The sequence below is a fragment of the Lissotriton helveticus genome, chromosome 1_1 (genome assembly GCF_964261635.1).
Source record: "Lissotriton helveticus chromosome 1_1, aLisHel1.1, whole genome shotgun sequence".
In the NCBI taxonomy this organism is placed as follows: domain Eukaryota; kingdom Metazoa; phylum Chordata; class Amphibia; order Caudata; family Salamandridae; genus Lissotriton; species Lissotriton helveticus.
Window position 1 is genome coordinate 1084713571 of NC_136057.1, and position 14238 is coordinate 1084727808.

The 14238-nt window shown below is 47.6% G+C and overlaps 1 protein-coding gene across 2 annotated transcripts in view; it reads right to left on the reverse strand.

The window, feature by feature from the left end:
- Positions 1–335: 335 nt before the first annotated feature.
- LOC144772185 (GLIPR1-like protein 1) overlaps positions 336–14238 on the reverse strand; it is a 417152-nt gene continuing 403249 nt past the window's right edge. For both annotated transcript variants that reach the window (XM_078656318.1, XM_078656325.1), the window contains one exon: positions 336–613. In XM_078656318.1, coding sequence (XP_078512444.1) covers positions 459–613 — 155 coding nt within the window. In that variant the 3' untranslated portion in view covers positions 336–458. The remainder of the gene's footprint in view (positions 614–14238) is intronic.

The window sequence follows — 14238 nt, forward strand, 5'->3', positions numbered from 1 at the left end:
CTGAAGTATTTATAACTGTCATTAAATAAATCTTGATGGACTACTTGCATCTTTAAATAGGGTGCAATCGAAATATATTTTTAAGGCATTTGGCTGTAATTGGTGGTTAGGATGGACTATAAGATGTGGATGTTAATTATAAATGATACTTTTCACATGGCAAAGTTTCAAGTCACCTACAGACGGGCAGTAACATTCGGATATCGGGAAGGAGCTTGAAATATGTTCGGCTGCTCATGAATTACGAAACCCTCCAGGTATTTAACTATTCTTTGAAAAGTCAGTTAGCATCACTGATGGTATGCAGATGTCCACGAATGGATCAGATTCTCAAATGCTTCTAAACCATGTATCTTTATTTACAATTGTATGTAAGAGCTTAAATGCAAGAACATTAAAATATCCGCATTTTTAAAGGAAGGCAATCAAATAAACAAATATATTCGAATTACAGACTGTTAAAAACAACAACAACAAGAAAAAAAAGAATGTATTACGAATAAAGAAACAAAGCAGTAATTGGGAGGTAAAATGGGTAAACTTGAACCATCCCAGCTAGACGTACGACGGCTTACTCCAAAATGGGGATCCCACGGAGGAGTCCAGTTACCATCTATTAAGAAATACAGGCGATTCATTAGGGATTGAGTGAAGGAAAAAAATATATTGAGACTACGTAATTACACATATACACTAGAAAACCTTTACATTTTTCACCTGTTAACAGTTTCTTACTCTTTTGTAATAGGAGTCACAAGTTTAAACAAGGGTGTGAAATCCACACATTTAGAATGTGCAGGTGGGCTCTGCTAGCTGAATTTCAATTCATACACACAGCAATCCCACATTAAAATTTTAAAATTAGTGTACCACACATATTGGCTGCTGCTTTTAACTTTCTGATCCAGTCCTGAACATTTATGTGGGAGAGGATACCCTGCTGAAAGCAGGACTCCCTCTGGCGTCTTAGAAGAGGGAACACAATTCACATTGGACAAGATACTGATTAAACATTCATTCAACCTATACAATAATAACAGTTCGACATGATACCTTTATAGTACTGTTATTAATTATTTGGTATGCATTGCTTAAATAGAAAGCCTCTGCCATTTACACCAGTTTCTAAAACGGGTTACTTACTGCTATGACGTAGCAACAGTTAAACAAAAATCGTTGCCCTCCATGGAGAGTGAAGACATGGGGGGCCCATTCCCAAGCTTCACTCTTGTTGTCTATTGGATGTCATTCAGATCCCTGAGGTGGAAAACATCCCCCCTATTCACTATTGCTCATCTATAATTCTATTTATTACTAATACTCCGTGGAGGGCAGGATGTTCAGAAGAAAACATTACGTTTTACAAATGTAAAAGTGTATAGAAAAGCTTAAAGATTCAGTGGTATACGTTTACAAAGTTCGCTACTTATTTTCCAATGCGAAAAACATCGTTTTTCAAAATAGTGATAATCACTGTATGTCCCGTTGACAAACTACAATTTGAAGTGACTTTGTAATGCTGTGTAAACCGACTTAAAACTCAAGCAACAGGCCTTGCCTTCAGCGATGATTTCAATTAAAATTAGGTTACTTTTGGTTTAGGTTAAACAAAAAGGGTGCAGAACCTTTATCGCCTGACAGTGAGCCTGGTCTAAATTATAGTAAATGTCTAACTTTTAAGAGAGGACAATTCAGCAGATCTCGCATGCTCCTGTTCAATTTCCTGAAAAGGGGCCATCTGCAACCATTTGTAGTCTAACCCTACTGCTTGCTAAAGAGAAGAAGTGAGAGCATTACATAACTGATATTATTATTATTTTACCATCTTCACATACTTTTTCACATCAATGTTCTCATTCCTAGCTCCAGATCAACACCTGCCATCGATATTCCCTGTTCGAAAGCCAAGAAATATGTCATAATTTACCCCCACTCAAATTGAAGGAGGACAAATCACTTAGTGACAAACATTCCAAATCGTACAGCAAATAATGGGGAATTTTTGCTTTAAACACACTTTTAAGTACCTTTACTTGCCCCTAACCTACTTGAAGCAAAGTAAGATTGAAGTCCCTTGTCTATTGAGCATCCCATACTTTCTGTTTCCGTACATGGGTACGCCACTGAATCAATTAATTAACCAGGATTTATAAAGCGCAGCTAATCACTCAATATGGTATCCAGGCACTTGCAGGTTCCGGAGGCTTATTCGAACAGCCAGGTCTTGATGGCCATTCGGAATGCCAGAAGTGTGGTGATAGTCTGGAGCTGCGTGGGGAGGCTGTTCCAGGTCTTTGCTGCCATGTGGGAGAAGAAGCATCCTCCACTTCTGCTTCAGTAGATACGGGGAGTATGGGCAAGTAAAAGTGAGGCGAAGCATAGCCTTCTCGATGGTTGGTGGAAGTTCAGACGCTTAATGTAGGCGGGTCCTTGGTTGTGTACAGTGCTTAATTTGTAAAAACAAAAAAGAAGAGGGCTCTCGTTGGGAGGCCACTGCAGCTTGCACCACACATCGCCTCTGCCAGCTACCAATGACAGAACAAACAAAGCTACTAACCATCACACTCTTACAAGTATGACAATTCATACTATTCCAGGCCCCCAAAGCTAAAAAAACAAATAAAAATGGCTTGGGGGGCAGGTATTAGTCACAGTAAATTGAACTAATTACCAGCAGTTGTTGTACTCATACCTTTAATGGACAGACGGTACCGCTAAGTGGCAAACTGTCATAAGCCCTGGTGTTGGCAATTAAGTGCCGAGCGCCGGTAACCAGTGGCTCAAATTCAGCACTGGTCCTCCCACTTATGCCCACTCCCAGCTTGGATCTATTCCAATTGTGGGATCTGTGCTCTAGGGAAAAGACTATAGGGAACTATGGTGGAAAAGAATAGAGTAGGCAAATACTCTTCCCTTCTCAAACTGTGCAATGGGAGTTCAAACTGTCTGCTGGCAGAGCCTTGAGAGATGCTTCCCAGGCACTGGAACCCAAAATAAAATTGCGCCACTCCATATACTGTGTCCCATACTCCCTAGACCCCCAGTTTCCTTGCTGACCTCACACAAAAGGAGGTAATTTCTCTTACTGGGAACGAAGGCTACATTGATGTAGTAAAACCAGACTACAATGTGAAATGTTACGTAATGCGTCTTTACACCCGCATACATTGGAAGAGAGAGGCACACTCCAGAGAGCCGTGCCGTCCACCGACACACGAGGATGAATCTATCTGCTCAGAATAACTGCTTTGGTGACACACTAAACTCAGCATGTTTTTCTGAGAATGAATTGGACTCTTTTGTGGAAGGGGAACAAAGCAGGCTGGCTGGCCCTGTGTGGTCTTGTGGTTGCTGCCTCGTGATCAGGCCACTTGGAATGGAAGGAACCACTGAAGGCAGAGCTGGCGGCTCGATGTAACAACCGTGCCTTTAAGGCCTCTAGTCACAGTGGAGGATGAGAGAAATCACCCCCTCCCCCCTTCTTCGTCATAAACAGCTGGGTTTGCTGGGCGCTCCTCTGGCACAGAATGCTGAGCAGTACCACAAACCACTATTTCTGCTTCCTGTGGAGCTATAATAAATCAATGTTTTATCTCAGCCAGGAGAACTTTCAGCTTGAGAAGCTCACTGCTAAATGCCAGCAGCAACAATAAATTATATATTTATATGCCGAAAATTATAATTAGTCCCATCTCAAGATACTAATAACAGAAGGAAGGATGAACAGCTGAGTGCATCTGTTGTAATCCAACCCTGTGATCTTCCGGTTACACTAAGCCAGCCAGCAACAATGGGTGCATTAAACAACTGAGCTAACTTCTACACTCATTACTGCAACATCACTTCCATTCGCACCACACTACCCACATAGATATTGTGCCTTGTATTTTTAGGTCGAGCATCCAAGGCCTCTTCTCTTGAGCTTAAAGCCATTCCCCCTGCTTTTAGTTTGTTTGTTTGTTTCAGTGTCCTTTAAAAATCCATGCTTGCTAGTGGTCAGTCCTGCTTCTTCGTCCCTCCTTTTGCTCTTTTGGTCCTCCCACAGACCAGGGACTGATTATGGTATGTTTACGCTTTGGTTCTTTTTTAGTTCTTTGAGGGACTATTTTCTTTTTTCTTTCCTGCTCATTTTACACTGTGGGTGCTTATTCAGCTTCAGGCTTGTAGCTGCATGCATTTTATTGCACCATTTGTCCCTCCCACCTCCTCCCATATCCTGCCATTCTTCAGCATTCATCTAGGTGGTGTTCTTCTCACCCTTTGGCTTCTCGAATATCTGCTCCTCCATTAAACCCTAACAAAAGACAGCTCCCAGATTCCGCTTGTTTTCTTTTCTTTCAGGCCAGCCCAGACTGTTTTTGGAAGCGAGCGCTCTATGTTTTCACTTTTGTGTAAACAGGGTTTGAAATCTTATCTTGTAGCTCACTGAAACTAGCAGAGGAGCCGAGCTGCCTCCTTCTGTTTGCAGCAGAGCATGGTACAAGAGGGCAGGAGAGCAGCTCTCCTTGCCTCTTCCTACCTTCTCTGTTGAGGAAACTTGCAGGCACACAGTGTTGGGGTGCAGGTGTTTTAATAACCACAAAATAATTGGAAGGCTGGGGATTTTATGTTTATGAAATGCAATTGTCTCCTTTGAATGCTTGATACCCTGCTCCGTATTGCTCTCAAGCACAGTGTGCTTCTGTGCACCCTACGAGCCACATTACTGTTTCCCTTGTGTGCTGCTGGTCAGGCCCCCCATGCGTCTACTTCGCATCCTGGATAATGTGGCAGCCACCCAAGGAACCATTGGTGTGGCAATTCTTTGAAATGAGGCCAGGTGCCAAGGAAGTTTCAGTGAAGTATGTTACTTGCAGCAGCATAGAGTTCAGCCAGGGGAGAAAAAATAAACAATATAGCATGAGTGCCACAAGAATGTGGAGTAACCTGAAGACTGTGCATCCGCAAAGGCTTACAAGTGCAGGGTTTGCTGGTGCTGCAGCGACTCTATCGGGGCTTCAACATCATTTGCTTCAGGGGATACTGTGCTTGAGCAGGTTCTAAGTGCACAACTGAACAATAATCTTGCTTTTTTAAATAAAGCGCTATTTTGCTGCTTGTGTAAGCAGATGATTTTTTTCATCAGAGAAAAGCCGATGTGCACAGAGGAAGCTTGTCCAAGAGCAAAAGTGCCTCCTAGGCAGCAGTTTTTTTCTGTGAACAGTTCTTTGTAACTTTTTCTCCTTTTGGTTTTAAGGAGATGATGTTGGTATTTGTTTAACACTTCAAATTGTATATGTGTCGTACCCTTTAAAAAAAGATTTACATACCCCAAAAATATTAATAATGTTTGATAACACGAATAAATGTTATAGTAGTTGAAAACGGTCACCCAAAACGGCTCCTTTCAGAGCTACCCTATAGTTTAATGATCTATGTTGTTTGTACTGTTTCCCTTTTTTTTTTGTCTTCTCCAAAGCGAGATTATTGCAAGAGCCAGGAAGGCAATCCCTCACATTCAGTCTGAGGGGGCAGTGCTTCCTAGTTAGCTGTCACAAGTCTATCGCAAGATCGTACTTTTTATAATGGACTTTGCATTTAAACTGAATATGTACTGATGTAGCATGTATAATTTATATACACCAATACAACAGTAACAGTGTGTGTAGTTTAATGAAATGCAACCCATTATATAATTGTGGGGAAAAATAAATTACTTAGATTTATGAAAAAACATGTTTTTTATCTGCAGGAGGCACAGCACACACTGATCCTATTTATGTACTTTAAGTCCATTTATTATTATTAAAAAAGGTTAAATCCTTACTTTTTTATGATCCTTTGAGATAAACTATTCTTTCAGGGGAAGATTTTACACTTTCCTTTATGACAGTACTTATGCCTTACAGTCCCCAATAGTAGGGTATGAGGAGAAAGTAGGCTCTCAAATGAGACCTTTTCAGGGTATAACAGTGTACAGTAGGGTGTAAGGAGACCCAGCTATCTCACTGACACCTCTTCATAGACTAACAACTGTGTGTAGTAGACTATGGGGAGATACTGGCCTTTCCAGTAAGACCTTGCATGAAGGTAACCACTATGTAGAGTAGGGTGTAAAGGGCCACTGCCTCTCCACTCACACCTTTACCTAGGTTCAGTAGTATCCATAGTAGGGTGGAGAAGGTATTCACCTCATATGTAAGACCTCACTATTCTATAGTAAGTATAACAATTACTGGACTCTCCCCTGAGACCTCTCCCCAGGGAAATAACCATAAATATTAGGGTGTGGGAATTGATTTGCCTGTCCAGTCACAGTTCTCCCCAGCATGACTTGTACATTCGTGTGTAGGGAAACATTGTCTTCTTCACTAACATCTATCTCCAGGACTACATGGATGTGCAGTACGGTGCTGGCAAGCAATTATCTCTGTACTTATACCTCACCTACAGCAACAGCTATATATAATGATGTCTGGGAAAGGAGTGAGCTGTCCACTAACACATCTTTATCAGGAAATCTCTCTGCTCAAACCTCTTCCCACACTCACAGGTTTGCATAGTAGACTGTAGGAAGGAAATGCCCTGTTTGCTGACACATCTCTCTTGCATGATAAGTCTTCGTAATACGGTGTGGGGTGGGACTGGCCCCTCTCCTGTGACCAGTGTCTTGGATGATGGGTGTACAAATTAGGCTGTAAAAATTAGCTTACCTCTTTGGACACTGCTCTCCCCAGCCAGGATGACAGATGTACAAGTAAGGTATGTCTTGCATAATGACTCTAGAGACTGTGATGTGTAAACACACTGCCTTGTCAGCTGACACATCTCCCCAGAGTAAAATATGGGTAAAGTAGGCTGTGGGTAGTAGGGTACAGAAATGGGACTATCCTCGCTGCTGAGAACTGTGTCTTGGTGGATTGGTGTTGTAGTTGAATGTGGGGACACACTCACCTCTCGCTCAGACCTCTTCCCATGGGGACAAAGAGGCATAGTAGGGTGTGCACAGGGATAGGCTTCTCTGCTGAAACTCCTCTTGAGAGTCACAAGGATATATAGTAACATGTGCAAAAGAACTGCCCTCTCCACTATCACATTTCCACCAGTTGATAGTCCATATTAGAATATGATGATGCACTGACATCTGTGCCAAAACCTCTCAATTGTCTGAGAGATCTGTATACTACAGTGAGCACATGGACTGAACTCTCTAATGAGACCTCACTGTTGCGTGAAAAGTCACCATAGTTGTTCATTCAAATAATTGGTTTCTCTATTAACAATTCTCTGTAGCATAAAAGATGTGGATAGTACTGCTCCTTATGTAAGCAGATAGCTATTTCCTAGGGGACAAGTAGACCTACGTAGAATAAGCTTGTGAAAGATCACAAATGTCCCCCTATGCAATACAAATGTCCCCCTATGCAATACAAACGTTATCACTTCTTCAATTAATAGTTTTTGTCCTCACTTTTCACAGTGTGAAAAAAAAGTTAAAGAGACTTCTTTTTCTCCTCCATGTATTTTATCACATGGTAGTTTTCTTGTTTACAACTTCTGTTTTCCATTTTTCACTATATTTTGTAAAGTTTTCTACATCTTTCACCCACAATCACATATTTATATGTAGTGTACCACTAACTTGTTCATTCATTCCCCAGAAAAATTCCACACCCTTGCCCAGTGTATTTATTTTTCACAAGTAAATTATAATAATAATCATAATACTGAAGTTTATATAGCGCAAACAGCTACCTCTCCAGGAGGTGTCCTGCGCTTTATAGCATGCCATCAAACCTAATTTCATACAAGTTTATAAAGTAACACATTACTCTTGAGACATCTTTGCTAACAATGAGCACAGTGTTTCACTCCAAAAGCACAAGTTACTTACCTTCGGTAACGATATATCTGAAAGAAACAGTAGTTAGTATCAGATTCCTTATCTTAGAATATTCCCAGGCCTAAGACTGGATCCAGAAAATTTTGCGTAGCAGTACCACTGCACGTTGCTAGGCGTCGTCTGCGGCTCCGCCTCCATCGTCGGTGGCGCGGGGATGACGTCGTCGGAGTACTTAGACGCCGCCCTCGCGCGCTGACGTCAGTTCTTAAACACAGCTTTTTCGCGCCAGAAAACACAGAGCCATGATAAAAAACAACACTGGTGCCATAAATCTAGGGCCCTGAAAGGGAATGACCTTAACCCTAGATATCGGTTCGCAGAACGGGGAGGATGGGTGGGGCGGTAAGGAATCTAATACTAACTACTCTTTCTTAAAGATATAGCGTTACCGAAGGTAAGTAACTAGTGCATCTGAAAGAAACAGGTTAGTATTAGATTCCTTACCTTAGAATAGATACCCCAGCAATACCAACCCCGGTGGTGGGTCTGCAAACCAATGATCACACCAGAAAGTCCTGGAGAACAGAACGGCCGAAAAGCCATCTCTCCGGACTTGGCTGTCCAGGCAGTAGTGTCTTGCGAACGTGTGCAGCGAGGCCCACGTAGCTGCCTGACAGATGTCCTGCAAGGGGACTCCACGACCCAGGGAAGTGGTAGCCGTCGTGGCCCGAGTGGAATGGGCACGCAGCCCCACAGGAGGCTCCTTTTTAGCCAAAGAATAACAAGCCTTGATGCACAAGACGACCCATCGGGAAATGGTTCGTTTGTGCACCGCCCGTCCCTTCTTAGTGCCCACGTAACCAACAAAGAGTTGGTCATCCACCCGGAACTGGAGTGTGCGATCCAGATAGAAGGAGAGCGCACGTTTTGGGTCCAGACGGTGGAGCCTCTCTTCCTCTTTTGAGAGATGCAGAGACGGAAAGAAGGTGGGTAAGGTGATGGACTGCCCGATGTGGAAGGCTGTGACTACCTTGGGCAAGAAAGAGGGTCGCGTCCGCAACACAACTTTGTCCAGATGGACAGAAAGGAAAGGAGGTTTAGAAGAAAGAACCTGGAGCACACTCACTCTCCTGGCAGAGGTAATGGCAACCAGGAATGCAGTCTTAAGGGTAAGAAGACGAAGAGGACAGTTATGAAGTGGCTCGAAGGGAGCGCACATCAGATAAGTCAGAACAAGGTTCAAGTCCCACTGAGGCATCACAAAAGGAACAGGAGGGAACATATTAGTGATGCCCTTCAAGACCTATTTACAACTGGGGACTTGAACATAGAGGGCTGATCTGGTAGCCTTAAGAAGGTGGAAATGGCAGAGAGGTAGCCCTTGATAGTGCCCAGAGCAGAGCCCTGCTGGGCAAGAGAAAGAAGAAAGAGGAGAACCTCAGAAAGAGGGGCAGAAAGAGGATCCACAGCCTTTTCCTGTGCACCATGCCACAAATTTGTTCAACCTGCAGACGTATACCGATTTTGTGGAGGGACGCCTGGCTGCCAGAATAACATCACAGGCTTCAGGAGGCAAGTCAAATGGCCTCAACTGTTGCCGCTCAATCTCCACGCATGGAGGTGGAGGCTGGACAGGTTCGGGTGGAGGACCGTCCCCTGCTGCTGCGACAGAAGGTCCTCCTAAAGAGGCAGACGAATCGGGGGATCGATTGACATGCTGAGTAGCTCGGGATACCAGTATCTTCGTGCCCAGTACGGAGCCCAAGGATGACTTGGGCCCGGTCGCGCCTGATCTTCTTCAGCACTCTGGGCAGAAGTGGTATAGGCGTAAAGGCGTACAACAGACCGCAACTCCACTCGCGACGAAAGGCATCGCCGAGCGAGTGCCGTCTTGGAAATTCCAACGCGCAGAACTGATGACATTGCGCGTTCTCTTCTGTGGTGAATAGATCCAACCAAGGCTCTCCCCACTGCTGAAAGAGACCTTGCGCCATGTCCGAGTTCAGACACCATTCGTGATCCATCATGCACCGACCGCTGAGTTCGTCCGCCCTGGCGTTCAGGGGACCTGCCAGGTGTTGAACCACCAGGGTCAAGCCCTGATGTTCCAGCCACTGCCAGAGGTGCAGAGCCTCCTGGCATAGGGTCCACGACCCCACCCGCCCTGTTTGTTGGAGTACCACATGGCGGTGGTGTTGTCCGTGAACACCTGCACTACACTCCCCCGGACAGAGGGGAAGAATGCCTTCAGTGCAAGCCGGATCGCCCGCAGTTTCAGAAGGTTGATATGGAGCGGGGACTCCGCCGGAGACCAGAGTCCTCTGATATCCGCCTCTCCTATGTGGCCCCCCCAGCCCTGGAAGGACGCGTCCGTCACAACTATGTGCTCTGGTTGGGGTAGGGAGAGGGATCTGCCGCTGACCCAATCGCGGTCCGTGATCCACCACTGCAACTGTCTTGCAGTGCCCTCCGAGATCAAGAAGTGGTCGGACAAGTTGCCCTGATGCTGGGCCCACTGGAACTTCAGGTCCCACTGCAGAGCCCGCATCAGCCACCGGGAGTGAAGCACCAGAAGGATGCAGGAGGCCATCAGCCCCAGAAGCCGCAGCGTCAACCTGACCGAGACTCGGGATAACGGCTGAAAGATCGGAATCAGAGCCCGAATATCCCGAACCCGCTGTTCGGGAGGATAAACCCGAAACTGCGCCGAGTCTAGAACCGCTCTGATGAAGAGGAGCTTCTGTGAGGGACACAGGTGCGACTTCGGCACATTGATGGAGAACCCCAGCAGGTGCAAGAGGTCAGCCGTAGTCTGGAGGTGGCTGATGTTTGGGGCGAGCCCGCCTTCAACAACCAGTCGTCAAGGTAGGGGAAGACTGAAACCCCTAACCTGCGCAGATGAGCTTCGACCACTGCCATCACTTTCATGAACACCCATGGGGCGCTGGTAAGGCCGAAGGGGAGCACAGTAAACTGAAAGTGCTCGTGGCCTACCATGAACCGCAGGTAACGCCGGTGGGCCGGCAGGACGGGGATGTGAAAATAAGCGTCCTGCAAGTCCAACGCTACAATCCAGTCTCCCGGGTCCAGGGCAGCTAAGACCTGAGCGAGAGTCAGCATCTTGAACTTCTCCTTCCGGAGGAAGCCGTTGATGTTCCGCAGGTCCAAGATAGGGCGTAGGCCCCCTTTGCCCTTCTTGGGAACCAGAAAGTAGTGGGATTAACAACCACACCATACTTCTGGCCCAGAAATGCGCTTGATCGCCCCCTTGGCCAAGAGGGCCGCAAGTCCCTCTTGCAGAAGTTTCATGTGATCCCCCGACACGCGGTGGTTCTGCGGTGGCATGGCTGGAGGGGTCGCCTCCAAGGGGAGGGAGTAGCCCCTTTGGACGATTTGCAACACCCACCTTTCCAATGTGATGGAGCGCCAGTGGAGGAGGTGATGGGGAACCCTGCCCCCCACTGGCGTCAAATGGGCCTGAAAGCTCGGACTAGGAAGGCTTTGAGGCGGAAGCTGCAGGGGTGGATGTGGACTGGCTGCTCCGTTGTCCCCTGTTACCGCCGCGACGGTAACCACGTCCGCCGCCGTGCTGGATGTTAGTCTGTGGCCCGTGGCTGGCAGGACGTGTGGGGGCGCCCCTTCCGTGGCCACGAAAGGAGCGCTGGGCAGAAGATTGCTGGCATGGGGCTGAGAGGCCCATGGACTTGGCCGTAGAGTCCTTAAAGAGTTCCAGCGCACTATCTGCCTTGCCACCGAAGAGGTGACTGCCATCGAGCGGCATGTCCATAAGGGTGTTCTGGACATCGGGCGAAAAGTTGGCGGACCTCAGCCAGGCGTGGCGGCGAACCGCCACAGACGTGAAAATCGCTCTTCCTAGCGAGTCCGTGGTATCCAGTCCACATCGTATTGAATACCGAGTTTCACCCGGGCCCCCTCCGGGCACTCAGGCAGCACTTCCACGACTGTATCCCACAGAGAGTGGGTGTAACGGCCCAAGAGGCACGCGGTGTTAACCGACCACAATCCCAAACTATCCCAAACTAAAGGAGGAGAACATCTTCTTGCCAATTGTTCATACCTCTGGGATTCCCGATCTGGTGGAGCAGTTGGGAATGCGGACTGGGAAGTAGAGGCCTGGATAACCAGGCTCTCGGGGTGGGGTGGGTGGACAAGAAACTAGGGTCGCCCGGGGCAGGGCGGTGGCACCTAGCGACGTTCCTATCTTCAGGGGGACCTGTAGTGGTCATGGACCAAGTGCCCAACAGGACGTCCGTGAGAGCCTCATTAAACGGCAGTAGAGGCTCTGGGGAGCTTACCTGAGGTTTAAGGACCTCCGTGAGGATGTTAGACCTCACCGTTGCGACGGGGAGTTCAAGAGCCAAGGCCTTGGCTGCCCTCATCAGCACCACATTATAAGCAGCCCCCTCCCCCGTAGCCACGATAGGAGGGGAGGCAAAACCTGTGTCTGGGGAGGTATCCAGGCCACTGGCTTCCCCCAGTTCTTGTGTCCAGTCCTGAAATGACTGGCACTCACGTGCCAGGGGGTCCTAAGACCCCCCCAGTCACCCTCGTCGTCCATGTCCTGAAATTCAGGGATAAAGGATGAACCCGGATTCTCGAAGAATTCCTCTTCGGCCGGCGCCGAATGTGGCGTCGAGTGACGCCGCTCCGGCGCTGGATCCGGACCGCGGGTTGGACCAGGGATGGTGTCGCGTGGGGACGGCGCCGGGGGGTGACACCTTAGGGAGCGACTTCCACTTTGTATAAGTATTCCAGGGTCAAAGTTTGTTGATTCCCAAAGTTTCACTTTATTCAGATATCATACACAAAATGACAACAGTTTCCAAATTCAATTTCAATGTTTCTAGTAAGTCCAAAAAATCATCCATTAATCAAAACATTTAAACAGCCGAGCGATCAAAGGAATCAGTTATGGTTGGAAACTGTCGTCATTTTGTGTATGATATCTGAATAAAGTGAAACTTTGGGAATCAACAAACTTTGACCCTGGAATACTTATACAAAGTGGAAGTCGCTCCCTCAAGTGATTCGAGGTTACATTGGACAGTTTGTGGATCCTCAGACGGTGGATCCATTTGAGGTGTTGAGCGGACTGTAGATCAAGAAACGATAACTCGTTGTGAATTCATTTATAAATTTGTTTATTTTCTGTGCTTTAGTGCTTTTACCCTTACCGTTGTTCTTGTCAGTATGTGGTGACACCCTAGGGGTCGACGCTGGCAAGGTCATAAGGTCGACCAGCGGCGATCCGGATCCGGAACCGGATCCAGTGGGGCCTTGCGGCGTCGGGACCGAAGTCGCCGACGGCGCCAAGGCCGAAGCACCCGATGGCACCGGTGCCGAAGCAGCCGGCCCGCTTGCGCTTCGGGCCGCTTGGCCCGAAGGCGCCGCGGAACACGACGGAGGAGTGAGCAACCTCATGGCCATGGGGAAGGCCTCGTTCTCCTCTGGCGTCGCGTTCTGCCCAGGGACCGGCGGGTATGAAGCATGTCCCGATGCCTGCGGCAAGTCACCCGAACCCCCGGCGGTGTCGCGCGAGCGTCGGGGGGAGTCAGAAGAGCGATGCCGTCTCTTCGACTTCTTGTGCCTCTTACCTGAGGACTTGGAGCCCGATGAGTGGTGTGGACTCGCCGAGCTGTGATGACTCCAGCCCCGCGACCGGTCCCTCGACCTCCTTCCGGACCGGGACCTCGAGTGGCACGGGGCCGACTGCCGGAGCTCAAGGCGCTTACGGGACCGCTCCCACCTAGCCTTCGACATCAAGGCCCGGCAGTCGTGGCATGACTTGTCATCGTTGTCGGGCCCCAGGCTGTAGGAGAGTAGGGTCTGCTTTCCTATGGTCACCCCACTTTTTGCTTTTTGCTTCACTGGTTTTCGACTTAGATGTGGCTGTGGGACTGCTAATCAGACCCACAACCCTGCTGTTCTCTCTCTAAATTCACACCATGTACTTTAGGTACATCATCAATTGGTAATTGGGTCACTCTTATGAGTCCCTGTACAGTGTACCCTAGGTACCCAGGGCATAGGTGCACCCAAGGCCTACCAGGGGCTGCAGCATATCTTTTGCCACCCCTGGCTAGCCATCCAAACTGACACAACTGGCTGATCACTCAGCTGGGGCAAGGTCGTGTAATCCCCCCTTGCTTAGATATAGTATCCCTATATCTAACCTTATATCTAGACACATATACACCTATAAGTCACTCCTATGGCAGGCCTTAACAATCTTGGAGGCAGAGTGCTTGGTTTTATGTGAGATGAGGCTCTAGCATGAGCTGAGTCTGTCTACAGCTTTCGGAACCATGTCCTTATAGCTGTTCTAGGATATACTATACAAAGGGGAGAGGGGGGGACCGAGGAGCTATTAAAGGTCCAGTGTCCATGCTCCTTAT